This window comes from Gambusia affinis, linkage group LG01 (genome assembly GCF_019740435.1).
Source record: "Gambusia affinis linkage group LG01, SWU_Gaff_1.0, whole genome shotgun sequence".
Classification (NCBI taxonomy): domain Eukaryota; kingdom Metazoa; phylum Chordata; class Actinopteri; order Cyprinodontiformes; family Poeciliidae; genus Gambusia; species Gambusia affinis.
This window is the reverse complement of record NC_057868.1, coordinates 24,498,741-24,526,634: the sequence shown is the minus strand read 5'-3', so window position 1 is coordinate 24,526,634 and position 27,894 is coordinate 24,498,741. Positions and strand designations below refer to the sequence as shown.

Sequence of the window (27,894 nt, the reverse complement as noted above, 5' to 3'; positions counted from 1 at the left end):
ATTACAGCAAACAAACCATTCTTATAACGGCTAACCAGCTTTTAGCATGTCTCTTCTGGCATTTTTGAATATATGAATTCAATGTAGTCATTACCTGTAAATAATAGAACATCTAAGACATATTACTGATAACTTTACACAGCAAATAAAGACGCCAAGTGGTTTGAATGTAGCATAAGTACATTTATTGTTTTGATAATCTCAAATAAAAAAAGTTTAACTGTTTATAGTGGTTCTGTGATTTAAGGCAAGGAAAACCAATGTCATTGATACACTCATGTACAGAAGAGGGTGGCCAAAATGTTCAAAGTAGTGAAGTATTTTGTAACATATTTTGTTCACATGTTAACATGTGAAAAATAATAAGGAATGTTTATTTCCAGTTATTCCTTCACATAAAGGAAACAAAGCAGACCGTATTGAATGAAAATCATTTTTTACAATGTGGCTCAGATTTTAAGTTCAGTTCTTTTTCCATCATTAAGTATTTCTGAAAAGAGAAAACAAAATTTGACTGTTGTAGAGCTTTCTAAAGCCTTAGGTATTGCTTAAGTGCATATTTGCCTGGGAATAAAATTTGAAAATAAAGGAAATGTATTTATTATATACGGATAAATCAAAATAGGAAACAAGGTATTAAATACAATCACTCCAGTCTCAGTTCATATTCACGTTTGTCTATAAGTTTTCTACCTTCAGCTGACAACCAATCTTCATTTAGTTCTATGCAAATATCTTTTCATTTCAAGTCATTCCCAGTTTTCATAATTTACTGTGGGTTTGAAGTCACTCCAGCAGATGTGAAAATGAAAAATCATGACAGAGAATACTGAGTCACGGGTGCCTCGGAGGAGGGGTCATGGGTCACTGGCTTCCAGTTTCTAGAAATAAATGTGCTGAAAGCTGCTGTCCAACCCCTTCATGGTGCCCCTCGGTTTTCATTAGCATCATGTCTGTTCCTGTCATGTGCTGCTGCTGCTGGTCCACTCAGTCCAGTTGCTCGGTTGATCTGAAAAGACTGGTTCCTTTCCCTTTCCGTCCGTCACGTTTCCCCTTTTTTTGTTGAGCCTGGGCAGAAGTAGCCAAGATGGCAGGGTCTTGCTGCATTTGTCGTGTCAGAAGCTCCTTGAAGACCGACTCCATGTTATTACAGACCTCCTGAAATACAAAATAAATGGAAGCAAAGAGGGAAAAAAAGAAAGCTACCTTGTTGATAATCATTTTATACCAGTTTTAATTTTTTATTTGAAAATATTGAACAAACTACTTCACACAATATACATTTTCAAAAAGTTTGCTTCATTCACAGCTATAAAACATTATTCCTTGTAACAAGTACATTTACTTTATATTTAGAAATAAAAAACAAACCTTATCAACTTTAGCAGACAAGTCATCCGAGGATGAATGTTGATATCTGCATGCAGTAAAGAAAAAAGAATTAAAACGAAAATATCCCATTTTCTAGGAAGAAAAAAAAAAAAAAGAATAATAATAAAAACAAAACAGTCTACCATTCTTGTTGATAAAAGAAAAAGAAAAGTTTATTAGTTCCAGGATGATCACAGAAGGTGTGAGTGATGTATTGTGACACAATCAACAAGAGGCTCCTGAAAATAGGCTGACAAGGTTCTAACTTACCAAATTATACATAGACCAACTTAAAGAGAAATTACACAACCTCTGAAGGTTTGATGAAGCCAAGGTTGTTTTTTTCATGAAACCCAAACACTGAATAATACAATGAAGCATGGTGATTCAGGTATGATATTGGGATGTTTCTTATAATACGATATTGTGACAATATCACACACTAGAGGTCGGTTTGAAGGCATCCAATTTATTGAAAAAGTCATTCTGCTTATTCTGAAGAGAAAATGCTTTTGAAATGATCATTTTATTAAAATAACATTCCAAGCCTAAAAGGAAGTGAGCAACATCTGGGTTCCAGACCAACAAGATTAATGAATCCAGAATGAGATCTGTGAACAAATGTTAAATGCTCCGTTTCTGAGGTAAGAAATTCAGAAGAACTGTGGAATGTGGTCCAACACCCATTTCTAAAACAGTTTTTATGCAACTAAATACAATTTTATTCCCCTAATGTTTAATTGATAATGCTAAAAAATTTTAAACAGTGAATGTTATATTTTTGAAATATCAGCAGACACTTTTTAAACAGTTCAACATTTCTTGCAGTGTTCTTAATGTATGTAGAAATGAAAGCCTTTATAAGGATTTTAACCCTTGCTCATCATTTTCACATTATTATTGAACGAAGCTGTAAATATAACCCTTATCTTTCTTCCTCTGGTGCCAAACCGCAAACTTTCAAGCAATTGTCCAACATTACTGACAAAGTAAACCAAGTGGTTTCCATAACAACAAATGATCTAACATTAAGATGTATTCAATTATTTCTACATTAAAATTTTTGCAAGAATGTCAACAATTACAGAATTTTTTTTTAATAACTCATGCATTTCCATTTTACATTTATTTAATTGTGTTTCTGGAATTGCAATAAAAAAAATGCATCTACTGTTGATCAGAACTGGAATAAGTTCAGATATAACTAAATATAAACATAAGTAAATATATATAATTTTTTTTTTTAATCTGAATATTTTGTTCTTCTTTGGTTCATAGGTTAACAGCAGTGTTACTTACTCTTTGCGTGTATAAGATGGAGAGAGCACTTTTTTCTGCCTGTACTGTGGTCCAACTGGAATCTGGAGTGTTAGCTTTCCGGATGCAGAAAGGACGCCCCCTATTGGTACCTTCCTGTAATCTAAGCAGCCGCTGCTGTTTGCTCTTGGACGCTCAACTTTCGTCAGTGCAGTTGCTGCAGACGCATCTGGACCAATAGCTGTCGGAAATCCCATTTCTACATCTGTTGCAAAACAGGATATTGTTTTTTTTTGTTGTTGTTGTTGTTTATATACAAATTTAGGTTCTGAAGTCAAAATAAAGATCATATTTACCATCTCTGCTTTGGCTGTAATCCACCTCAACTTCTCCTTCAATAATAACCTCACTGTAAAAGAGATGATGCCCAGACACAGTTTCACTTTTCCCCCCACATGTTCTCCATTCACTTCTATCTATCTGCAACCTCAAACGTGCTTTATCATCTCACCAGTCGTCCTGTTCGAGAGTCATGCACTTCTCATACATTGGTCCTTGTACTTCACTCTGGCTGGGAAAAATGCTTTCATGCTGCAGGATGATGTCCTTCACCAGGGCGTTGACCTGAGGCTGCAGAGTCACAACTTCATCGTCCTGCAGGCCTCTCACCAGACTGGGGCCGAAACACACAGCCAGATTGTACGGCTGCATCATGTTCTCGTCACTGTACTGAGACACACTGAAGGCAAAGAATAAATTATGATTAATCAAGATTTATTAATAAGCATTGTCAGAGTAACAAAATTAAAACTTAACCACAGTGCAGTGTGGTTTGAACTCAAACTGTTCTTTGAGCTTGGAGGGTTTTTTTTTTTTTTAGTTCTTGTTCAGGGTCAAGGTGCTGTCGGAAGACGTTTTGCTCACACCACTGTTTTGTGGTCTGACTGACATTTTGGATGGAAAATTAGGCTAATGGAGATTTGGAGATTGTGGAAACTCCCCAATGACATTTATAGCTACCAAAATGTGTTTTCCCTCCCCCTTCTTTTTTTTTTAAGTGTTCTCCTTCAAACGTCAATGTGCTTCTTCTACATTCGACTTCACGTGACCATACTTGTGTGGATGAAAATGTACTGCTGATGATGTCATAAAATGCACAGCCTGGATTGGGATTATAATAGAGGGAACAGTTGCTCATAACCTTTTTTTTATTTTATTTTAATTTAGTTACAATCAAGGCTTGTGGGCCAGCATCTCTGAATGCAGCTCAGTCAAGCCTTGAAGTCGATGGGCTACAGTAGCAGAAGACCATACAGGAAAGCCACTGCAATCAGCTAAGAGCACAATGTTGAGCCCTAATTTGCACAAATTCGACAAAATTATGCAATTTATACTGTGCATTCAGCTGCAATTTCAATTAGGATCACACTTTTACGTAAAAAATAATTACCTTCTGCCATTGTTAATGGTGGAAAGTTATAGCTTAGAGAAGCAACTGTGGTTGTTTTTTAATTTGGGAAGGGACATTATTTTTTCTTAAAAAAAAAAAGACATTTTTGCCAGAAAGATAATTTCTCAAGCCATAAAATTGAGGTAGCCAACTTTCCTAGGATTGCCAGTCTCAGCAAAATCACCCCAAATTCAGACAATGCAATCAATGATCAGAGAATTTGTAAAAAAGAAAAAAACAAAAATTGAGCTTCGTATCAGAATTTACAGGAGTCCGCATGTTTAATGTTAAAGTATTTAACAGTACACTTAAAGACTGGAAGTTTATGGCTTCTTTTGGTAGTGGTTGCTAGAGGAAAGGATAAAACAAATACATCAGTAGAACTTTAAAAAGCCGCCTCTGAATAAAACTCTAGGATTGATGTTCTTTGGACAAAAGTAACCAGAAAAAACATGTTTGGCTGTAATATAAACTAAAGAAGAATGATTTGGACTAGATGTTCAGCGACACCTCCAGGGTATCCTGCAGCCACTGAGGCAACCATCAACTCCCCCATATATATATAAAAAAAAAAAAATACCCAAAATCCAACAGTGAGGAGGCATACATGTGAATGGCTGCAGAGAATTTTGACCTGGTGTGAAATGCTATTTAGAGACTTCCAGAGAGATTTGCCCACAAACCTCAATGACCTGATGCTATGTTGTAAAGACATGACCTTTCGTGTGGTTGTGACAAAACGTGCAGGGTGTGTGAACACTTTTCAAGGAGCTTTTTTAAATACTAAACTTTAAAAGAACATATTCAGTCACGTTGGTGCTTCACAGAGTGTGGGGATGTCTCAAGCAGCATTCAAAAAGTTTGGAAGCCAACAACAATCTGATTTTGTTGGATTGTACCCTAGTCTAAGTTGGCATGTCACTGCAGCCACATACAGTTTGAATTTTCAGTTTTGTTTCTCAGTTTTTCTTCTCTGTGCTAGATTTTTATAGCTCCTGAAGTTGCAGTACTCACTGATGAAGGAAGGCAAAGAGGTATCTCATGACAACAATGATGGGCTCAGGGTAAGAAGACACAATTGCCTTGAGCTGAGCTGCTCGCGCCGCATCGTCCTTTATCTCTAAGGAAATGTAATGAAAGAAATATAAGCTGCTGTTGCTGTGCATCTTCAGTCAAGTCAAACGTTTCCTCTCAGACCAGCTCTTACGATTGCATTCCAAGAGCTGACTGGTGCTGTTGACAGGAAACAGAGGATTGTCCAGACATCTGAAGTAGAGCTTCAACACTCCCGCTATAGAGTCCAGATCATATCGTCGCTCAGACAGTGGGTCCTCTCCTGCAGGGAAGGTGAGGACAAACTGTCCAACATTATAAACTCTCCATAGTGAGTGAGGTTCTCCCTAACAAATGCAGATGCACACACAGGTCTACCTCGTTCGAATGCATCTCTTAGAACATTGACCTCCATCTGAGATCCTGGTACTCTAAAAATCCCTTCATGGTGGAGACCTGAAGAGGAAAGCCAACAATCACTTTTGCCCCATGAAGCAAAGACTTTATGTTTCAACTGAACAGTACACAGAAACACAGACAGTGTAGGGAGCTCTATAGACTGATGAGCGATGGAAGCGGCTTGTTTACCGTTCCTAAAATCTTGAATACTTACCATAAAGATTGATGAAGTGAATGCAGCTTTCCACAACACATGGTATCTGTTGTCCTGAAGCCTAAATAAGGAGTACATATTTTGTTTAAAATATGCATAAAATAACCTAATAAGCAAATATTCAATAAATATCTAAAGTGTGGGGTACATAAAATAATAAAAACTGCAACTATTTCTTCCACAAACAACACTATGGCAAATAAACAGGAGTGTGTGATAAAACAATAACAATATTTGTAGCAAAATATATCACAAAGTACTAAAAAAAAAAAAAATAGTAATAGTGTTAATAAAATTATGCAATTATGTAATATTACTACAATAATGGCTTGTTCTTGAAAAGCAAGCAAGAGTAAAAGATGTAACAGTGCAACGAGGAATAACGATTCTTCTACCTTTATGAAGGACAGCATGTCTCCACTGAAAAGCTTGTGATTGTGGATCAAATTGGCACTTGAATGATTCTTTCTCATACGCAGTGACCTTCCAGAAAACCTGCAGAAAACCAAAACATTGACTCATGGTTTTTTGTTGTCTCCCACTGGCCCCCATATTGCACAGCTTAATTTTGTACCAAATCATCATGGGACAAATAAAAAGGAACAAAAAAATGCAGAATTTGAGCTTATACCTGGGCTTATGTCCATTTGATGCTTCAGCTAAGGGGAAACAAGAGATCTTTTGAAAACAACATGACACTCCAGTCCGACTTTCAACTGTTTTATTAAACTGCTCAGTCAGTAGCAAAAAAAGGGAACACGATTTAAAATTTAAATGAGAAATACCGTAACATCATGCCAGTACATTGGGTATTTTTACAATAGCACATTGTGTCTGCAGTTTTTTTGGGTTTTTTTACATGAAAAATGCAGAAGTGCTACCTTTTTCCACAGCCACTTTAAGCAGGTCATGTTTTGCTTGGAGCTTAGACACCAATGAGCTGCCAACCAGATATTCTTTTACTTTCTGAAAAACAAAACAAAAGACAATCAAATGCACAGTTATGATTGACTATTGAGTCAAAACAGACTCAGAGATTCCCTGAAATGTGAATTATTCTGGTCTGCAGACTCACAGCGAAGTAGACGTTTTCTATTTCCAGTATGCTGGCCCTGCGCCGCGCAACGCTGGGTTTAACGGTCAGATTCTCAGTGCTGCCCACCTGAGAAGGACCACAACCCATGCTGGACTCCAGGTCGTCATCACCAATGCCGTCCAGCAGCGCGGACTTGGCTGTTGACATGCTTTTACCAGCCTATGTGACAGAGAAAACACATCAGCTCAAGCAACAGGTCATCCTGTTGAGCTGCAGGACAGAACAGTGACGCAAATGAGCACAAGTAGAAAAAATAATAATAATTAAAAAAAAACATTTAAAAGAAGAACATAAGGGGAACATGTCTATAAACAAAGAATTGAGTTGAACAGGTTCCTTTTTTGCAAGCAAAGCCAATTTGTTTTTATAGACATCCCATTACAATAATGAGCTATGTGGTCTCTTTATGCAAAAGGTCATTAAACACACAAAACTACATTGCAGCTTTCTGGAATTGGCAAAGATTTTCTTTCACTTCTCTAGCAAAAACACAGGCTTTAGCAAACTTCAATGAGATTTAGAGGAATTTATCTGAAAAAGCAGCACAACACTGTGAAGTAGAAGTAAACAGGGAAATTATTCGACTCCTACATAAAGTTCAGCGCAACCAACCGCCTTCGAAAGTCGCCTGCAGTGTGTTGATAGAACCACATTGATCGTGTTGAAACATGCCGGTTTCGACACCTTGCTTTGGGAATTTTGAGCCACTTTCTGTTCATACCGTGCCAAAGAGTATAAAACGGTTTAAGGACTCATGGCAGCAGTCCAGTGCTGACACGGTAAATCATTCCTCTGTTGTTTCTATGCATTGCCATGACTTATTTGGCTTTAATAAATTGGACTGATTATATTAACTCTGTTCTGTTCTTGGTTATTTCAGACGATCACTCCCAGAAAGAGAGTCCAGAGAAATAGGACTTTAAGGACTTTTGAATTATTCTTCCAATACGTATCCAGATCCTTTCATTAAGTACATATTGATGTCTTAAATTAAGGTGCTAAGTTTTGTGATACAATCTTTACCTCTTCCGTTTCTTCAGTCACAGTTTTCAGTCGGGCCTGTATCTGCTTGAATCGGGTCTCCATTTCACACCTCAATTCGCACTCTGCACTAACTTCAGAAATCTGCAACATGCAAAAAAAAAAAAAAAAGTCTTCAGTCATCTCTGCCACTTAAAAGTAGCGGACTAAAAACCGGCTCGAAAAAGCCCACCTGGTCTTCTTCGTGGGGCTGGTAGGGGAAGCGGAGGGGCATGGAGAAGGTGTTGTCGTGGTCCTGCAGGAGGGCGTCTCTGTCTCGGCTCTGGTCCAGTCCGGCCATGGCCTCCTGGAGCTGCTGCAGACCCGAGCTCAGGTTCTGCTGGGCCCACGACTGTCTGGTCAGGTAGGCCTTCATCACCCGACCCAAAGAGAAGTGGTAACCCACATCTGCACACTGTGGGAAAGAGGCCAAATGAGCTGCAGATGGGACAATACCTGACGACTAAGGTGTAAAAAGAAGCCCTTACATCTATGAGCGTGGTGATGTCCTGAAGGTAGTATTTGTTCATGGAAGAGTTGGCTGCGGACAGGTTGAGGAGGTATTCATTCCTGGCCTTGCTGCACTTCAGCTGTTTCTCCTGGACTTTAATTTGCCTCTACGCAACACAATCGTTTCCCATAAGAATTCGAGGAGCAACACCAACAGAATGCGCGATTTACAGGAACCATTTTCATTTACTTTTTCTATCAACCGCTCCAGTTTTTTAGCCGCACTCTGCTTTTGCTTTTCCTCCTGTTTCTCGGCCTCCCTCAGCTTCCCCTCTGCACAGACAAACTCTGAGTGGTACTGGTGGTAAGTCCGCCATGCCTGCAAAGAGGCACAAGCAAGTACTTTGTTTTTTCTCTCTCGCATGTTTAGGAAACAGAAACCGTTTTAAGTGGTTGGTTTCTTTCTTACTGTCTGCAGCTCCATGGTAACCTTGAGTAGCCCGTCTTGCAGCTGAGTACAAAGGTCTTTACTCTGAAAACATAATACGGAGACAAAACATCACAGTTGAGACCAAAACAGGGGCACCAAAGCAAGCCTTAAAATCTGTGAATTTTGACACAACAACTACGGGGAGATACTGTTTATTTCAATGAATTGTACCATAATCAAAATGTTAACTTTAGCAAATCAATTTTTAAAACAAAACCTTTATAGTTCATTACAGACATGCTGATATATTTGAAGTTGTTAATTATGATAATTACAACTTACCAGGAATGAAAGCTAAACATCAAGCAATAAAACAAAAAAAAACAAACAGAAAACTATATTTTAATCCTTCGGTGTTCTGGACAACACAATCTTAGGCAAAGTCTGCTAACCTGACAGTTGTCCAGCAAACAGACATTACTACCCTCTACAAGGTCGGTGTTTAATGAAGCTGCCTAGCAGAATCCAAGCATATTAATGGAAAAATGAGACGTAGGGGGGAAAAAAAGTGTGGTAGAAAAAGGTGTCCAAACAGCATGGATAACTGCAGATTATTAAACTTTTGGGGATTTGGTAAACAGTTCGTTATCTTGTGTTGATCTGGTGTCTCTTCTCATCCAAGTAAAACTAAAACAGCTCAGCAACTCCATTTCTCTCTGCAGACAAGCTGCGGGGAAATGCTGATTTTATTTTCCAGAAGCAATTAACACTTGCTCACACTGTCAGCAGTACCAATACCTGCTTTGATGACCAATCAATATCAATTTATTTAACTGCTCAGCAAACTGGCCTTAAATGCTAAGTAATGTCAGTTTTTCATTCGATTAAAAAATAAAAAGGAAAATAGATTTGGGATATTTATTAATTGTAAGCCAGAAAACAAACAACAACAACAACAAAAAGTTCTAAGGTTCTTATATGGGCCGGTTCTAATGGTACCTTCTTAGCCAGACGCTGTGTGTAATCCAGACAGTGCATGACTGGCATTATGAGGAGGTTGCTGCAACTTTCACTCAGTCCGCTGTGGTCCTTACTTTCCTGGCGGGTCTGAGACAGCAGAGCCAGCCAGACCTGGGAGACTGAGTGGGAGCTCGGCTCCTTCCTGGGAGGGAATGCAAGTTTGAGACAGTGTGGTGCTCTCTCTAATGAACCGCTAATTGCTTTTGTTAGGTCGTTACCTTTTAACCCTCAACGTGAACCTTTCCGCGAGTTTTTCCAGGGAGCGTGAATATTCGCTTTCAATCTCGCCCCGTCGCCGCAGGTAGTCCGTCATGTCCTGCAGCTGCTGGGTCTTCTGCTCCAACTGCACGTCCAGCACCTTCAGCTGGTCCAGGAGCTGGCAACGCATCTCTGGAAATATTCATGGGAAGGAGAGACGCACAATAACCACACAGGCTCGCAAACAAAACGAACGAGTGACTCATTCTGAAAGTATTGCAGGCAGCGAGGTTTCCCCACGAAATACTGGTCACATTCAGGAAGAGGTGTGATAGGTGTGAAAATTACTTATACGAGTACTTTTACCTTTTATCTGTGTGTCATAGTCCACCACTCCCACCCTCTCCTTTCGAAGCTTAGTAGAAGTCATTGCTCCTCCAACAGGGTGGAATTCTGTCAAGTACAGAAAAAGTCACGACAGAAACAACCCATTAGCTGTGTTCACTTCAAAATGGCAACAAACTGCTCCTAGCATTCAACTGGACACACTGCAGCAGCCAAAAGCTATGCCCCGTTGCTTCACCAATCACACTTTTTTTTATTTTTTCAGAAGATTTCACGCCCCCGGTCTCTCCAGCGACCAAAACCAGCTTCTTCCTGCCGTTTAAAGTGAGAAGAGAAATGAAGACAGCTTGTTCATCTTACTGTAACACATCTCACTCAAACTGGAGGCCCTCTACCATGCTTTTCTGAGCGGGCAAACGGCTGAAAAGCAGCAGTTGGGCACAAGTGTTGCCCTGCACACACCAGACCCATTTGCACCGCGGGGGCTTTTGCAGAAGGTGCAAAAAATAGCTCCGACAGCATCTTAGCTCTATCCTAAAAATAGGCTGAACCATGAGGAAGAAGACTCTTGAGGGGATGTGTGCTTCAAAGACCACAGGTGGTCTAGCAACGACGCTACACTTCATTGATGCAGTCACTGCAAATCCCAAAAGGTTAGACTCTTTACTCGAACTGAATCATCACAGGGAGTTTGTATCATAAGGTTTGGCAAGACATGTTGGTTTGGGACATTAAAGTTCAGAAGAAAAAAAAAAGAAGGACCATCAAAAGCGTTACCTTTTGGCCTGCTTTCACAAGGATGTGACAATTAATTAAAAATAAAATGTTTCTTTAAGCATGTGATATTTCACCATCGACCTACAAGCCAGCCCTTTATTTTTATTGTTTGTTTCGTTAGTGTAACAAAGTGCACAGCAGAAAGAGGAAGAACAAGGGTTTTTCTTGCTGGGTCATAAAAACTTAATACACGATCAGCACTACATTTCTCTCTGCACTATTAAACTTCCCCTTTTCTTGGCCATTTTTAAAATCAAACGCTCATCAGCTCTCTTTTAGCTAAAAGCCTGGGCTTTCTATTTCATCCACAATTACCAACTGACCTGCCAGAGGGACAAAAGCACAGCCAAAAGCTGGAGGAGTGCCTCGTTTTATTATTTTACGACATGTGTCACTGTTTCCAGATTTAGAAGTTCATTCTTTAGCTGTGTAATTTGTACTTTGTGCTGTCACCACCACCACTAATGTAGTTTCAGTCTTGCAGCAAGTATAGCTTAGAGCTTGTTAAAATAGCTGTGTGTCCTACTCTGCCACTGAAGTTTCACAGGTAACAACATGAAATCTGACAGGGTTATAAAGCGATAACAGCCCGAGGGCTGGATTTGCTGCCAATAAAAACTATAGATAGCCATGCACTTCTCATGAGACTTGAACATAGTCTACTTTAATTTGATCAAAAGAAGATTAATAAAAGGTCAAATAGAACCAGGAAGAAAACAAGATTCATTACCTGTAGGAGATGTGTTGACAAGCCCCTTCTCCTTACTCAAGCAACTAAATAATGCCACTTAGCAGCACAGTAAACTCTGAACGGTTTCACCTCCCCCGCAATTTGGACTTGGATGCTTGTGGGTGGAGCAGAACTTGTATCTCTGTGACTCTTTCTCTCCCTTTCTCACATTGACACACTTGCTGTTGTGCAGCGCTCTCTTTCTCACCCAGCCTTCATCTCGCTCACACATGCAGCTTGAAGCATCCTTGTGTGATTGTGCAAGTGTGACAAGCAAAGAAAAGATAACCTTTTGGTGCCAAGCCCTTCCTATCTTTTTTTTTTTTTTCATGTTGCCTTCTTGAACGCTTCAGGATCCAATCACACTCCAGCTGTTGCCATTGATTAGTCCCTCCTCAGAGGTGTGGCGTCAGTGACTGGATGCAGTCAGGTTTGGGGTTCAGGTAAGATGACGAAAAGCAAATCAAAATAATAATAATAATAATAATAATAAAAGAGCAAAGGACAAAAAAAGGGGGTTGGGGGGATCTTCTCTGCACAAGGGTTAAAATATTTAGTTATTTTTTTCTGACAAGACATCAGTTGAAGAAACCACAGATCAACTTCTCCTTTTAATTATATCCAGGCATGTAGATTATGGTAGATATACTCATTTCCATGACAAATACAAAAACGCTATGAGGCAGAAACAAAAGTCAAGAGTGATGATGGCAAACTTATAGTGTCAAAGCATAACAGCTAACAGTCAGTGAGTGCAATTTCTCACTGTGGTTTAAGCCCGTAAAGTGATGATTGGTCCGGTAAAGAGAAAGTATCAGACGAGTGCAGTAGGCTGGGGACGCAGCAAACCAGCACCTATCAGAACAATTTAGATTAAATTCACCGCAGAGTCAAAAAGGTGTAATTTGAGCCACTAAAATTTTGGCAGAAGACAGATGGACTTTGTAATGTCTGCTCCGGTTCTGACCAGCATTGTTGAGGTCTGCACATATTTTTGTTTTTGTTCTGTCTTCCAGGACTCCCACGTCCCTGGTCAGGTTGTTCTCTTAGTTTTTTGTCATGACATCCTGCGAGCAGCACGCGCTCAAGTTAGAACACTGATGTGTTGACAATATCAGACGGTCTGTACTGATAGAGGACATGTAAGTGAAATCTGGTGTGAACAAAAACAAGTTTCTTGCACACACACACACACCCACACACACACAACTGCTGTCTCTAGCTGTTTATCCTACCTTGAGCTAACCGTGCTAGCATAGCATTTCCCTTGCAGATGCATCCTTTTGAGAAATTGTTTCTTTCTGCTTTTTTTTTTCAGACAAGAAAACATTTCATGTATAATATAAGTCATGCATAGAACCTCCCGTTTTTAAGAGAGGTATTGCTCCAATTTTCATATATTTATATATAGCTGAAGATTTTATGATTTCTGTAAAACAGCTACATGGGTTGCATGTCTCTGCCACGTAGCTCTCTTAGACGTTTCCTTCCTCAAACACTTACAGTTGGATGTTGGTGTTGCACAAGCACATTAAAATTCCCCTGAACAGACACTTTCTGGTCAGTTTGACAAAGGACATTTTTAAGTTCTCATCTCTATTTGTGATTTAGTCTTTTTTTTTTTTTTACTTTCAAGCAGACATGCTGCTGCAGTTTTTAGCCCTGCTGTGAACTAAGACAGTTTGGTTGTAGAATTAATAGACCAATCTGTGTTTAGGAAGAGTTGCATCTATTCAGAGTGATTACATTTTTCTATTGTCAAACCTGGCAGCTACCCAATTAATCTTTGTGGCATTTCTACCACTAGGAGTCACCAAAATTAATTTACTCACACAGATTTCTTAACCTATGCCTTTTCCTGCTCTCAAAGGTTGCCTCACTCAAAAACAGTGTCCTGGAAAAATCACCGCTCTGCAGACCTTTTTATGAATAATTTGCATGAACTTCTTGCTCCTCTGTCTGCGTGTACTCAAGGTACTCCAGCTTCCAACACTCCAGAAACATGCATAATACAACGGCTTGCTAAAACATCCTTCTTGATCCTAGCCCAACAGACTTTATTTGATTTGACTTTTGGAGAACGTAGCAAATATTTTTGTGAAAAGGTACCGATATCAGACTTTCAACAAGTAATCTAGAAATAACTACAACAATATGAGGCTATGGGGTTGCTTTTTCTCAGCAAGGGAAAGAAAAGTTGATGAGAAGAAAGAAGAGTGTCTGTTGCTGGTCCTCAAGTGCCAGTCTGCTGCGGGTTTTAAATGGGTCAAACCTTCAATCTGAATCATTGTTACCGACTGCTCATGTGTCTTGTTTTTTTTTTTATTTCCCCAGGACTCCAAGTTTGACGCTTTGCTCCAGTTTACGATCCCTTTTTAATTGCGTACATCTGGCAATAAAATATATTCTAAAATCAACTTTGTATTTGAAATGTATTGTAGATGTGCTCAATCTCTTAATAAGCAAAACAAATCCACAGCATAATACAACCTCTTGTGTATCAAAATGAAACACTTTTTAAACATACTTTGTTATATTGCATCCGTTTTGGTATGTACACCTTTTGAGTAGAGGTAACTAGTTTCAGTGTGCAGTTCTAACTCATACTAAAACCACCTGCAGTTGCAAAGCATGAATGGTTTACAGCATGCACAGGCATTTGCAGAGAGCTCAAATTTATTCTTGATACCACAATAGGGAAGTTATAAAGGACTGTGGAATGCCTCGTTTTCTATAATGTATTCATAACTCGACACCGCTCTGCTTTTATACAGTCAAGTTTATTCTGATCGATGATCCGATTAAAAAAGGAGCACTGCACCCACTGAACATTTTTTGTTGTGTTAAACTGTGTGTTTGTAGAATAAAAAAAGGCTATTTCTCTTCTTCCAACAATAGGGAAAATGCCAAATAATAAAAAAAATTGCTGTAAAATTTACTCAAGTCATTTTCCAACAAATTAAGAGAAAAACGGTTATTTTGAATTACAGATATTTTGGACTTTTACAAAATCATCGATCAAATAAAAATGCTTTGTCCAATAAGTTTAGTTTAATTTGAATAACACATTGACTCAACTCTGTTTATCACAGCAGAGAAAAAAATAAAGAGATGCAGCTTTGATAGTCAGACAGCCAGCCTTCAAAGTCAGAAGCAGCTTCAAATTGTGATAAAAATGGGTGCTTTAAAAAATGTCAAGAACTGCGGCGTCATTGTGAGTCAGAAGAAGAATCTTTAACGTCTGTGCTTTCTGTTGCCTCGCTGACTTCACTCAACTCTTTGCTCTCTCCTCCACTGTCTCTCTCGCTTTCTCGCTCTTGTTCGCCGGAGCCTGATGGGCTCTGGCCAGATGTTGCTTCTTGACTCGACACGCGCACGCCAGGCTTCCTCAGCTGCATGAAGAAGACAAGAAAAGGAGCTAAATTTACACACAGCAAAAAAATGATCTCAATTAAGAGCCAATAAAAGGAATGTCAAAGGAGTAAAAAGGAGGACATTTACAGATTCTAATTCACCTCATCGGCCATGTGAGCCAGGTCTCTCTTCATGGCGTAGGCATCTTCTCCGTCTGCATAATATTTTGGTTCGACTTCACTGATCCTGAAGAGAGACGAGATAAAACTTTAGCTTATATAAAGTCAAATTCAATCAAATTATATTCTTGAAAGACTTATTTATTGCAGAAACATAATTCAGCCAATGAAACAAATGCATAGTAATTACACAGTGATGTTTTAAAGCCTTTTTTCCTGATACGGTAATTTTTTTTTTGTATACATCTGATGAAAACATTGAAGGTTATAGTATTTTTTAGCTCAAATAAAAGAAAATAAAGACAAAAATGTGTGCTTAGTAAAAACTAATAATCACTTAAAAACTTATTTTCTAAGGCTTAGTATATCACATGACATAAACAAGCTTACTGAAACTTGAGGGTGTTGGAGTACAGATGTAGAGCTGCTCGGTTGCTGCAGTGGGGGAAAACAAACAAACAAACAAATAAAAACATCAGTAATGTTAACCTGGAAGAACAAAAATACCTTGCTTATACGTGACCATAAGAAAACCAGTTTCACTGCGGCCCCGTAGATGTGGAAAGTTACCTTTTGCGAACGTGAAGTGAGACATATTTAGCGTTAAAGTTTTCTATCATGGCCCGGCTCGCCTGGTCCATCAACTTCTGGGCCAGACCGAGACGTCTGTGGGATCGCTTCACTGCCTGCAAGACGCAAACCAGGTCAAACACAGATTCCTCAGTGAGGTCCAAAATAAAACGAAGTCTCTCTACTCAGACTCACCAATGAAGTAATATGTCCATGAGGTACATCATCAGGGTCCTCTTCCCTAAAAAAACACAGAAAAACGAAAAAAAGTTTTGATGAGTGAATTTTACAGCCAAATTCAGTTTGATTCAGGATTTGCACAACAACAATATTTACCATTTGCATAATTTTTTTTTTTTTATCGTACCAGATGAGGGTAGTTATTAAAGCAACCTGCACTCCCCTAACACTTCAACTGTGCCACTGTAATTTAAGTTATAATCATCACAAATATCAAAATAAACCCTTGAAAATCAGTGCTTCATTTTATGAGTGGATTTTCTGAAATTTACATTTTCAGAATTCTAAATTACCGAGATGCATCCATAATTGTGGTCCGATACTCACATTTTTGCCAGCACATATCCAACAATTTTACCATTTTCGTCCTCTGCTATATAAGAAAGCTAAATGAAAGGAAGTCAGAGAGTGAAACAATTAAATTCGGTCAGGCTTTTAGGGCAAAGTAGCAGAGGCGAAATGAGACAGAGGCAGCACCTGAGGCCAGGATAATCCGTGATAGAAGTAGTATTTCATCTGGTAGTTTTCTGGGAGACACAACAGGTTACAGTGCTGCATGTTCATAAGGTCCTCCGGCTGAAACAGATAAAACAACCACCGCAAAAGTCCATTACATGGGGGGGAAGAAACGGCCGATATTTGAAAGAGCAGCAGTTAGCTTAGCTGTAGCAGGTAGTAAAACAGCGTGGCTGACATGAAATTTCTGTGTGCCTACCCTTGCGTTTCGTATATTCATTTTGTTGTTTGAATTTTCATAAAACTTCCGAAAAAAAGTTTTTAATTTACACTATTTCCAATAACCGTTCAATAACAAACTACACGAGAGGATTTAAAAGACCCGGAGCACTTGCTAACTGAATCAAACAGCTAGCATGAAATGAGCAGGAAAGACGTAAACACTTCCGGTGAAAATGTGTCACGACTTCACAATAAAAGCCTTTGATGCACTTTTATTTTATTGTGACAAATACCAACAATTTATGATGAGGTAACTTTGTAGATTCCGTCATTACCTCTCTAATTTGTCTAAAAGTAAAGACAAAGACAAAAACGATCAGAAATATTACAAAGTACAAATATTTAAAACGAGACTCTATAAGAGAATATACAACATTATTTAACTTTACAGAATTGGTATTCTTTCCCATCACACATTTACTACGAATAATTAGTTTTAACTGAACGCAGACAACAGAATAAGAATAAATAAAATGGAATGAGATGCAGCATCATAGTTTTCCCCTGATCAGCAGTTTGAAATGTCAGATCTTAATTTTTTTTCTTTACCCTTTTCTTTATATATCAAAATTAATAACATTAAACATCTGTAAAAACAGATCAATGAGAAGTGTGTACTTCCATGAATAAAACATAAAAACCTAATTTTCTCATGGGGATGAGATGTTTTATACCAGATGATTCCAAACCTTTCAACTTCTGACCCTACAAATAACAGTGGAAGATACTTGTGACCCTGACTAGTCAGCACAAAAGGTTGGCAACATTTTTAACATACAGCATCAATTCTCAATAGTTGTTTCAATCATTTGTATTATCTTTGGTATGAATGCTATTGTTCTCATCATTTTTGTTATTTCTTTAAACTGAACAGGAGCACAAGAAAACAACCTGTCAATTTGTGATCCAACTGTGGGAACTCCTGTTCTATACAATAGCTAAAAGCAGAGGAAGACACAGCCCACTTCAGGCATTTCAAATGAGAAATATCTAACTAATAAGTTGTGAAGAATCCTAAATATACATTTGGAAAACATATTAAAACTATGTAAAAAAAAAATAAAATAAATAAATAAATCCATAAAAGGGTAAAATTTCGCACAAGTGTGCGACATCTGATGCACATCATGAGAACATTTTTACTCAGCATTTTAAAGAAGGTTTGCTGACTGTCGAAATGAGATGTGAGATCATATTGTCTCAAATGACTTCGTATTTACAACATACTTTTCGTTATTGCAGTCATGTAATTAGTAATTACACTTTTCTTAGTATGCTTAGGCCTGATAAACAAGTACATGAAATTTTCCAAACGTTCAACCTGCAGGTACACGGTCCCTCAGGTAAACTTCTATCCAATCAGCAGCTTTATGCAAATACTAGCAGCAGGTGCCATGAGGGAAGGGAGCGGGCGGCAGCGACAACATTTCAGCGTGAGTTTTATCCAGATGAAGATGACAACCTTACTGACTCTGTGACATCTGTGACACCAGACAAAAGAAGTCGGGCTATTTTTTTGATTGTCGAGTGAATTCAGATTGTTGGCACCGATCTGGCATTTCGGGTGACTGAAAATCCAGATGGAGACCGACCTGAGACTGGAGTCAAGTTTGTGGATCGGGAATAAGAGATACCTGGCTGTCCTGACAGGCTGGCATCTCAAATGGACCGAGGCGGACAAGAAGAACCGCGATAAGAAAACAGGTGAGTGATCCTTCACACACCTGCTATAAACTTATTGCATCTCCTATTCAAAATTATTCTTACTTATAATACTACACTGCTAGTCTTGCAAAGGATAAAGGTTTTACACTGACAACAGTTTTTAAGGTGCAGACAGGGAGTGCTTTAATTAAGTCTTTTCAAAAACATGAAGAACAAGTTGAGCAGCACCAACATGTCATAAAACAAGTTTACTGGAAACAGGCTGAAAAACACACACACGCACGTACGCACGCACGGCCACACACACGCAGGGCTGGCCCAAGCCTCCATGGGGCCCTAAGCGAAATTTGGTTAGCTAACAATGTGGAGTGGCTGCAATCAGCAGTCCGATCATTAGATCATTCACACACCTGCTATAAACTTATTGCATCTCTGGCAGTGCTGTTTACATTATATACATGTATAATATAGAATACATTTATTAGCCAACTGATTTATCAACCAGTTGATTTCTGATTTTCACATAACTTAGAAGTTGAGCAGCACCAACATGTCATAAAACAAGTTTACTGGAAACAGGCTGAAAACACACACATCGCACGCACGCAGCTAGACAATGTCAAACATTGAGAAGTCTTTAATTATTGTTATCAAACATCACACCTGTTTTGATGCCAGAGCCAACCATGAGAATCAACTCATTTAAGGTTTAAACTCAGTTTCACACAAACACAAAGACCCGAGCATAAATGTTTGGCTGTTGAACTGGACCATTCCAGGTCACTATCAAGCCACAGCTTTACAAATCTTTTACATTACATTACCAATGCACAGTAACAAAAACCTTTATCTTGGCTTTTTTCTATTCTTCCTCTTTCTTTTCTTCCTCCCTGAAGGATAAGTCCTTTTTTGAGACATTGTCTGGGGCCTAAGCGGCTGCTTAGTTTGCTTATGCCTTGGGCCGGCCTTGCACTCACGCCTCCTGACACATGACCTTAGGTTGATATAGGCTGTATAATATCCGGCAGTTATTGAATGCCACTCATTATTATAATAATAAAAATAACTAATTCCAGAGAAGAGGGAAAAAAAGAAAATAGGTGGTTTCTCCCTGAACACATCCCAATCCAGGTCAAAAACAAGAAACAAAAAAATTGGTAGAAATTTTACTTACTCAGTAAGTAAGTTACACATACTTACTGAGTTGCAAGTATGTGCAACTCAGTAATGTTGCACATACTTGCATCCACCCATCCACACACATTCCAAAACAGAAAGAATAGAAAATGAAAAAAGATAAAAATAAAAAGGGCCTACAAGTAATTTAACACGCGTCTGTATCAGGGAGCAAAACAACGGTGCCAACTAAAAATAGGAAAGGTCACCGAGTTTCCATAAATTTGACCTTAAGTGAGAATCTGAGTTTTTCCATCTTCAGGTTTCAGAGAGCTTCCCTCACCCAGTGTTCAAGAGATGGAGAGATGCTCAGTTTCCACTTAAGTAAAATAAGCCATGGTGATTCAATTTATATTAGGAAGAACTATCCAAACCATCCTGTCCAAATGTGAAAAACCCTTCTTTAAAACATGAATTAAATGTGATCCTCGTACTGTCTAGTCTATAAACTTATTTACTTGAACAGAACCTGTATAACAACATGAGGGGTCATAAACAGCAACACATTATGCCCCCCATCTAAAATTCATCTATTAGTCTGGAAAGGATTACAAAGCCCTGTTATGTGGCTGAATAACAGCAGAGTGGGGTAAAATTCCTTCACAGCATTTTAAATGCTAGTTTAAACAAAGACAGTCAATAGCAGGTTTTGGGCTGAGGGGCTTTTTTTTCTAATAAAAATAAAATAAACATCGGAAAATAGTTTTTGTACTTTCTTTAGTTATGTTTGTGTGATTTTGCGATTTGCTTGATGACCTGAAACAACTGAAAGGGACAAAAAGACAAAAGCAGGAGAAATCTGTTAGGGAGAAATTATTTCTTCCAGAAGCTTTTACTGAAAAAAAATGAAAAGATAAACTGCTGTCAACATTATTTAACACAATACAACGTTATTATAATTCATAGAACTCAAAAATGAGTTGGCTTCTTGACTTATTATTAACAAGGAGAGTGAACAACACTGACCTAATCTGTTGTGTTTATGCTGGTCAGGCAACATGCACTGCATGCAATTTAAACAAACAAAGGCTCAATTCTAGACATGTTTATCTAGTTTACACCAGGAAGGCACTCAGACCAGCAAAACCCCTATGAAAATGAAGTGGCTTGACAGAATCTGCTTTCATTACAATCACACTACAGTTTTTCCAGAATCCATTTTGTTACAATGTAGTAAAATCCAGGACGTATCATTGCTGTGGGAATTAAATACCGAAATGGAAAACATCCGCTTTTAATACTCTTCATTACTTTGACAAATACGGACTCAATGAGTTTGAGGTCAGTTCGGGATTTTCATCACCCCTGTTCTGTCACACAGTTTCAGTTCCTGTGGCCGAGGTGGTTGGAGTGGAGGAGGGCCGGGTGGAGGTCCTGCCTCACAAGTCTGTGGAGGACACAGATAGAGACTTCACAGGTATGAATACTCAGCACCCAGCCACAATTTAATAATAATAATGTGCTATACTATAATCAGATCTGTTGTTTTAGCCTATTATCATAGTGGCGGTTACTTAATCCTGCGGATAAAACATTTATTTACTTATCTGTCTACAGTTTTCTATGTAAGGCGCAGCAGCAGCAGGACTTCCTCTGGGCTGTTGTGGAGACTGGGTCGGACCCAGTTCACCTGTCCCAGTCGGGTCCTCAGAGACCAGTGGACGAAACACCTACGGACAGCCCTAAAAACACACAGTCAGGGGAGATTTTCCATTTAAAATATTGCTGAATCCCAAGCCTGTAGCTACTTGTAACATCCTAAATGCATTTTTCAGGTCCCCTCCGTCCACACAGGCTGCTGGTGTTCATCAACCCATTTGGAGGGAAGAAAAAAGGAAGGCAGATCTACCACTCACTGGTTGCCCCTGTGTTTGAGCTGGCTGGCATCAGCTCCCATGTAATAGGTAAACACTGTTATTGATGAAGTTCAGACCCCTTTAACTTTTTCCCATTTTGTCACTTTACAGTCACAAGCTTTATACATATATGTACGATAAAATTGAGCGGGTAACAGCTCAGGTGGGCAAATTTATTAACGTGAGAAATAGATTTATTTGAACTACATAAGTCTATGAAGCTTGAACCCTGCCACTCTTAAATTCTTTATTTAAATAGTTTTTCTATGCCCTGCGACAGACTGGCGACCTGTCCAGGGTGAACCCCGCCTCTCACCTGAAACGTTCGCTGGAGATAGGCATCAGCAACCCTTCTGACCCCATTAGGGACAAGGGTGTTAAAAAATGGATGGATGGATGATTTTTCTATCAGATAACTTCCTCAAGGAGTACACTGAAGTTCATGCTTTGACGTGACAAAAATCCGTATCTTTTAATCTATCCTCTGTCTGACCCTCTTAACTCCTAAACCAGTTTTTAGCTGCATTATTTTTTCCGTTCTAGTGACTGAACGAGCCAACCAGGCCAGAGATCACCTCCTTAAGAAAGACTTGACGGGTTTTGATGGGTGAGCGCCGTCAGTATTTTGATGCGTGGTAGGAGACGGTTACAAAGGCTTCACAGAAACTCTTTGCTTTTGACAGTGTGGTGTGTGTGGGCGGCGACGGCATGTTCAGTGAAATACTTCACGGTGTGATTGGGAGGACGCAGCAAGAGGCAGGCCTTTGCGAGAATGATCCTGCGGTCGCTCTGCAGCCCTGTCCACTCCACATTGGGATCATCCCTGCAGGTAATTGTTGGAATGTGTTCATAAAGTCAGTGTGCGGTACGGATGTGAATCCTAAAAGCTCATTCCTGCTTGTCTTATCGTAGGCTCCACAGACTGCGTGTGCTACACCACAGTAGGAGTGATCGACCCCGTTACCTCATCTTTGCACATTGTCATTGGTGAGGAAAGGTTTTGCGTTGACAGAAATCCCTGTTCTATCAAATTTTAGCCCAGCTTGAACAATTCTGCCATCTTTCAGGAGATTCTCAGCCTCTGGACGTGTGTTCTGTTCATCACGGTCCCGGTCAGGTGCGATACTCTGTGTCTCTTGTGGGCTATGGCTTTTATGGCGATGTGCTAGCCGAGAGCGAAAAACACCGCTGGATGGGACCCTTCAGATACGACTACTCAGGTCTGACAGAGATCCTTAGTGAAGAGAACAAAAAATTAATTAGAAGAGCTCTGTTCTTCATCTCCTCAGTGAGGCTGATTGCTGCAACCTGACCACAACTTCCCTTACAGAGCATTTTATGCAATACAACTGTTATGTTCTCTCTTTAATATTTTTCTTGCGCTATGCACTTCTTCTCTTTTATTTAGGTGGAGTGGTGTTTCTGAGCAACAGAAGCTACAGGGGGACAGTGCAGTATCTGCCAGCTGACCCACTGATGTCCAGCCCAAGAGATAAGACTCGCTGTTTGTCCGGGTAAAACATCAACTTCTGTTAGACAATTATATGAATAATTACATGCAAGGTTTTAATAAAGAAAGAAGGAAAGAAAGTCACAGCGGGTTGACATTTTAAAACATTGAAGTAATTCAGGCCAGTAGTTGTTACTGTAATTCTTCTATTGTTTAAAGAAATAAGTTCTCAACTAAACACTGTTAAAACATGCAAATCATTACCCACAAATAAATTATGATACCTTTTTTTTTTATCAGAAAATTATCCAAAAGGAGGCATTTGAAAGTGCAGAGATAATGATGCCTCGTTGAAATCACGATGGATTCACGAAGTTGTTCAAATTTCAAGCTGTGGGATGTGAAATGTTTGAAATTTTATTTAATCATTTCAAAACTTCTGTGACAACCATCCTGTTTAATGCATTTATTAGAGAAAATAATCTAAGAAAAAGATGCAATAACCTGATTGCATATGAATACATACACCCTGAAGCTATCTGCTTAAGCACCTTTTAACTTACTTTCAGTAGTCGGTCTATTCTAGTTTAAATTCTAGTTTAAACACCTGTTATAGAAAATGGGATTAATTGTAAGTAAAGTTGCAGTTATTCTAAGTTTGGCTTTCTTTTTTAGCAATGGTTACTAGCATCCTTTTGCTTACTGTGGACTTTGCAAAGAGGCTGAAAATTTGTTTTTCAGGGAAAGGAAGCAAAATGCATGATGAAGGCGGGAAGCAATATGTGGGCAAAAGTCACAAAAAGTGAACATTTCACCAAAACTGATGGAAAGAATAGACCAAAACTGGTCAGGATGGCCACCAAAAGCAACACTGAAGGAGCTAAAGGAAATACTAACAAGTTTTGGTTTTATTGTACATGTGACAACAATCTCCTGCACTTTCCATATGTCTGGTCTGAGGCGTTTCCAAAGGAAACAGACAGGACTAAATTTTTCCAGAAAGTTATGGGAGAATGTGAAACCCGAGGCATCTGAGCCAAAAGATAAGCTTAGCATGAACGACACATCACAAAACAAACATCTCACCCAAAGTGAAACCCGGTGATGGCAGCATAATTGTCTGGGGTTGCACTTGTGAAGGTGGATGAAGTTATGAGTGGTTATCAGTAACAGTCTGTGTTGACCCAGAGCTTCGGTTGTCTGTTTGAGACTCACGATGAAATCTGATTTTAATTATTTGTATTGAAGCATGGATGCAAATCAACAAAATAATGATGGCATAAGAGAAAAATGTAAGTTTTGGAACCCTCCCTCCTGAACTAAAGTCAACAGAACATCTGTGAGGTCTGCGTTGGGTATTGGAAGTAGGATGCTGAAGAAGAAAATTGAACGTGAAAAGATAAAAATCAGATTAAAGGTGAACACACCTATTTTACCAAGTTATTGCAGCTTTTTTAAATGTGATTTATTAAAATTATTTCTAACAAATGCTTGTTTTTAGCAAGTTAGTAATTGTAAAGGATTATTCCACAATATATATATATATAAATCATGATAAATACAATATATTTATTATGATCAAATTTTTTTACTCTACAAAACCCTTGCATTTTAACGAGGGTGTATTTACTTTTTATCGCCACTGTAACCTTCACTTCTGCCTTTGTGTGCGTCCTAATCTAAGTTATCTGAGAATGTGGATGGTGATGATTTGTTGTAACACTAAACTCCTTTAATTAAATGATTAGAAAGCATGCATGTGGTCTGTGGACGAAAAAAAAAAAAAAATCGCCCAGCGTCTCTGCTTGGGACATTGTAACTGCTGCCACTTGTACCTGGGACTCAGGTGTTGGTTGCATCTTAAGGAGGGTGGGAACGATGACTGTAGGAACTTGATCTAGGTGAAATGTGAGATTCGGCCTCGTGTTGGGCTCGGAGTATCCACTTCAGCCTTTGTCTAAGCAAGCGGCCTCTGGCTTCCAACAAATTTTTTAGGACAGCTTTTATGAGCATGCATCAGACTTTAGGAGCTCTTTAAAACTCTCAATGTGGTTATGTGTTCTTAGGTGTGGTGTTTGCGCCAAAAGCACCGAGAGACTTTTCACAAACTCTTCAGATTCTGGCTCCCTGTACAGCTCCAACTCTGGTCCGTTCAGTAATGACTCGGAAGGTAAAAAAAAAGACAACATTGTATTACACCATGTAGTGCAGGGGTCTCAAACTCCAGGCCTCGAGGGCCACAGTCCTGCAACTTTTAGATGTGCCTCTGCTGCACCACACCTGAATAGAATAATTAAGGCTCTGGAGAACTAATCTATACAAGGTGGAGGTAATTAAACCATTTCATTCCAGTGTTTTGTACCTGTGGCACATCTAAAAACTGCAGGACTGCGGCCCTCGAGGCCTGGAGTTTGAGACCCCTGATGTAGTGTGACACTCAAGTTTACTGAAAACTTACCGACTCCTGTCATTATTTAAGTTATCTCTCTATATTGTATAAATATATTTACTTATATGGCCATATTTAACAAATTAAAATGTGTTTTAGTGAGGCTCACTTTTCAAAACAACCTCATTTTTCATCAAGCCCACGTTTCTTGATTTAAATCTTATGTATTGTGGTTTCAATACCTGTGGACAGAAAATTATGATAATTAAATGAAGAATTAAAAACAATCTGTCTGTAATCAGTCAGTCAATGCATTTCACATTGATTGAGAGTTAGTGAAAAAAGGGAATTCATATCTATATACATCTATATATATATCTATATATACATAGATATAGATATATATAGATATATATAAAAGCTGAAAAAATCTGGCTTATAGTGTGCACGCTCAATGTACAAATATTTTTGATGTATTATTTCATATCCTCATGTTGCAGCATATTATGGATTTACTCTGGATCATGTTGTATTTGTCAAACTTACACATCAGAGTCACTGGGATGAACTAATTCTGCCGTGGACAAAGTGATTGGTCTGCGGTCCAGCTGTTGTGCAAGTTAACCAATCAGATGTTAGGATTTCCTTCACAGACTAGTATTACTGTATAATAAAAATTATGGTAATAACAAAATACTGGATGGCAATTTAAGTTCTAACAAATTATTAAAAAATTAACATTTAAAACTCTTGACTAATGAGTAATTTTACATACATTTACATAAAATGTAAATGTATGTATGACTAAATCCATGGTGACTAAAAGGATGACATTATCCAATAAAATTCCTCTAAATATTTCTTTCTGTTTTTTTTTTTTTTGCTGCACTGTAAGTCCTTATAAGGTCTTGAACCACCCATGATTTTGTTTTTACAAAAGTGTGTAAGTGTATTACACTTACCCTTTGACTGAAACAGTCCATCAATACTTTTAAATTGTTTTGTAGTATTTATGCTGTACAGATTACCATGTAAGGATGTCGCTTGAAACTATAGAATCTTGTCTTTTTGTTTGTCCCTTTAGATGAGTGGGTCAGTGTGGACGGCAGGTTCAAGTCTGTGTCTCTCACATGTATGTCCAGCTCGTGTGCCAAAAGTCCTCTGGGTCTCTCTCCCTCAGCCCACCTGGCTGATGGAACAGGAGATCTCATCCTGGTATGGGACGCAAACCCCTTGGGATTCCTTACTTACCTCTACAGGCACACAACCACTCAGGACCAGGTATTCAATATATGGAAACGAGTCTCAGCAGACATTTAAAAAGTGTCCCAACCCATTGTTTCCACTTGTTCTCCTAGTTTGAGCTGCCGTTTGTGGAGGTCCATCGTGTGAAGGCGGTGCGCTTCACTCTGGCAGGAGGCGGAGAGGAAGCCGAGGACAGTGAAGGTCTGCATGGTGCGATGGATGGAGGAGATGGAGCATATGTCGAAAATGGAAGCATGGCTGGATCCCAGCAGCACCTGGCAGCAGGAGCTAATGGACAAATGATGACATGTGAGGACAAAACTACAAGCCCCTTCACGTGCGGCCTTTGCTGCAGTAAAGCTCCTGCTGTGTCAGTCTGGAACTGCGATGGAGAAATTCTGCCTTTCCCTGAGATCTGCTGCAGGTAAGGAAGTCATCATGGTGTGTTTTTGTCCTGCCTGTCAGGTTTATGATTTGCTCTCTCCAACACACATCAGAAAGAAAATGCCTGTGAAGCTGTTTCTTGTTACAAGTAACTACCTTTGGCTTTTGTTTTGCTGCCGGTCTCAGGATTCATGGCCAGTTGGTGCGTCTGTACGCCAGGGGCATCGAGGACGGGACTTTGTCAAAAGACTGCACCGAGGAGAGGGACGAGTGCAACAGAACATGCATAACACCCAGATGAAATCTGATAAGCGATTAAAAAAAGTATATCAGTTTGTTGTTTAAAGGTTTTTAAAATTGATAACACTGCAGCAAGTCCTGCAGATTTTCATTGCCAAAGAGTTTCTCAAGCTTCAGGCACTTTAATTCATACTTTGTCACTGTAATATTTGGAAAATAAATATTTATTCCTAAAGCTCTGTACATGTTTACGTTGATTTGTCATCTTCCCTCCATGTACAAATAGTGTTACTGTTACCTTTTACTGTGTACACACGATGTTAGCTGCTTTTGATCTGTTTTTGTCTGTTGCAGAGAATTAAGACAGATGTTGATGGAGGTTAAGCTACAAATATATGAAATTAAAAAAAGGCATTATTTTATTGTTTTTATTAGTGTGGATAAAAGCAGCAACAGTTTCCTATGATGAAGAAGAATTTGCTTCGGACTTGAACTACAGCAGCTCGACTCTTCACAACAACCCAACCAATGGGCTGCAGCCTTACTCTTACAGGACAACAAGCACAAGAGACTGATATTAAAACACATGTTCACCAAT

The 27,894-nt window shown here is 39.0% G+C and overlaps 3 protein-coding genes and 1 long non-coding RNA gene across 5 annotated transcripts; 2 read left to right on the top strand and 2 right to left on the bottom strand.

The window, feature by feature from the left end:
• Positions 1 to 162: 162 nt before the first annotated feature.
• arhgap4a (Rho GTPase activating protein 4a) lies at positions 163 to 12,116 on the bottom strand. Its single transcript, XM_044128050.1, has 22 exons — positions 11,811 to 12,116; positions 10,325 to 10,411; positions 9,979 to 10,150; positions 9,740 to 9,902; positions 8,780 to 8,842; positions 8,561 to 8,689; positions 8,349 to 8,477; positions 8,054 to 8,275; positions 7,864 to 7,965; positions 6,820 to 6,999; positions 6,626 to 6,710; positions 6,376 to 6,403; positions 6,140 to 6,239; positions 5,745 to 5,805; positions 5,510 to 5,587; positions 5,286 to 5,414; positions 5,093 to 5,198; positions 3,140 to 3,367; positions 2,985 to 3,037; positions 2,671 to 2,893; positions 1,372 to 1,417; positions 163 to 1,158 (listed from the first exon to the last, which is right to left on the bottom strand). Exons 2-22 carry the CDS (start codon positions 10,386 to 10,388, stop codon positions 988 to 990), a joined length of 2,532 nt encoding a protein of 843 aa, XP_043983985.1. The 5' UTR covers positions 10,389 to 10,411; positions 11,811 to 12,116; the 3' UTR covers positions 163 to 987.
• Positions 12,117 to 12,205: 89 nt separating this feature from the next.
• Positions 12,206 to 14,715, top strand: LOC122837647. Its single transcript, XR_006371804.1, has 3 exons — positions 12,206 to 12,253; positions 12,827 to 12,952; positions 13,681 to 14,715. It is a non-coding gene; the product is annotated as an uncharacterized LOC122837647 (long non-coding RNA).
• Positions 14,572 to 17,056, bottom strand: naa10 (N-alpha-acetyltransferase 10, NatA catalytic subuni). Its single transcript, XM_044128133.1, has 8 exons — positions 16,869 to 17,056; positions 16,631 to 16,729; positions 16,481 to 16,539; positions 16,109 to 16,154; positions 15,914 to 16,029; positions 15,734 to 15,778; positions 15,326 to 15,410; positions 14,572 to 15,202 (listed from the first exon to the last, which is right to left on the bottom strand). The coding sequence occupies exons 1-8, from the start codon at positions 16,887 to 16,889 to the stop codon at positions 15,020 to 15,022; spliced, it is 654 nt and encodes a 217-aa protein (XP_043984068.1). The 5' UTR covers positions 16,890 to 17,056; the 3' UTR covers positions 14,572 to 15,019.
• Positions 17,057 to 18,449: 1,393 nt separating this feature from the next.
• zgc:158263 (ceramide kinase family protein) lies at positions 18,450 to 27,868 on the top strand. Of its 2 annotated transcripts, XM_044128084.1 has the most exons (14): positions 18,450 to 18,595; positions 21,054 to 21,149; positions 21,290 to 21,427; positions 21,508 to 21,636; positions 22,132 to 22,195; positions 22,272 to 22,417; positions 22,501 to 22,575; positions 22,656 to 22,808; positions 22,997 to 23,102; positions 25,105 to 25,208; positions 26,512 to 26,708; positions 26,786 to 27,096; positions 27,243 to 27,380; positions 27,732 to 27,868. In XM_044128084.1, exons 1-13 carry the CDS (start codon positions 18,472 to 18,474, stop codon positions 27,355 to 27,357), a joined length of 1,758 nt encoding a protein of 585 aa, XP_043984019.1. In that variant the 5' UTR covers positions 18,450 to 18,471; the 3' UTR covers positions 27,358 to 27,380; positions 27,732 to 27,868. The 2 variants fall into 2 exon arrangements, with proteins under 2 accessions (XP_043984019.1, XP_043984011.1); XM_044128076.1 differs by lacking the exon at positions 27,732 to 27,868 and having other exon boundaries at positions 27,243 to 27,534.
• Positions 27,869 to 27,894: the final 26 nt, after the last annotated feature.

Bases quoted from the DNA above. Each gene is read 5' to 3' on its own strand.
- naa10 (XM_044128133.1), bottom strand. From the start codon at position 16,889: ATGAATATACGAAACGCAAGG. The intron at 15,779-15,913 runs GTAACTTTCCAC...CCCCCACTGCAG, and splicing joins TCACTTCACGTTCGCAAAAG to CAACCGAGCAGCTCTACATC. The intron at 15,203-15,325 runs GTGAATTAGAAT...TTCTTCATGCAG, and splicing joins TGGCTCACATGGCCGATGAG to CTGAGGAAGCCTGGCGTGCG.
- zgc:158263 (XM_044128084.1), top strand. From the start codon at position 18,472: ATGGAGACCGACCTGAGACTGGAGTCAAGTTTGTGGATCGGGAATAAG. The intron at 22,196-22,271 runs GTGAGCGCCGTC...TGCTTTTGACAG, and splicing joins GACTTGACGGGTTTTGATGG to TGTGGTGTGTGTGGGCGGCG. The intron at 25,209-26,511 runs GTAAAAAAAAAG...TTGTCCCTTTAG, and splicing joins GTTCAGTAATGACTCGGAAG to ATGAGTGGGTCAGTGTGGAC.
- arhgap4a (XM_044128050.1), bottom strand. From the start codon at position 10,388: ATGACTTCTACTAAGCTTCGAAAGGAGAGGGTGGGAGTGGTGGACTAT. The intron at 10,151-10,324 runs GTAAAAGTACTC...GAATATTTCCAG, and splicing joins CTATGACACACAGATAAAAG to AGATGCGTTGCCAGCTCCTG. The intron at 5,199-5,285 runs GTAAGAGCTGGT...ACATTTCCTTAG, and splicing joins TCAGCTCTTGGAATGCAATC to AGATAAAGGACGATGCGGCG.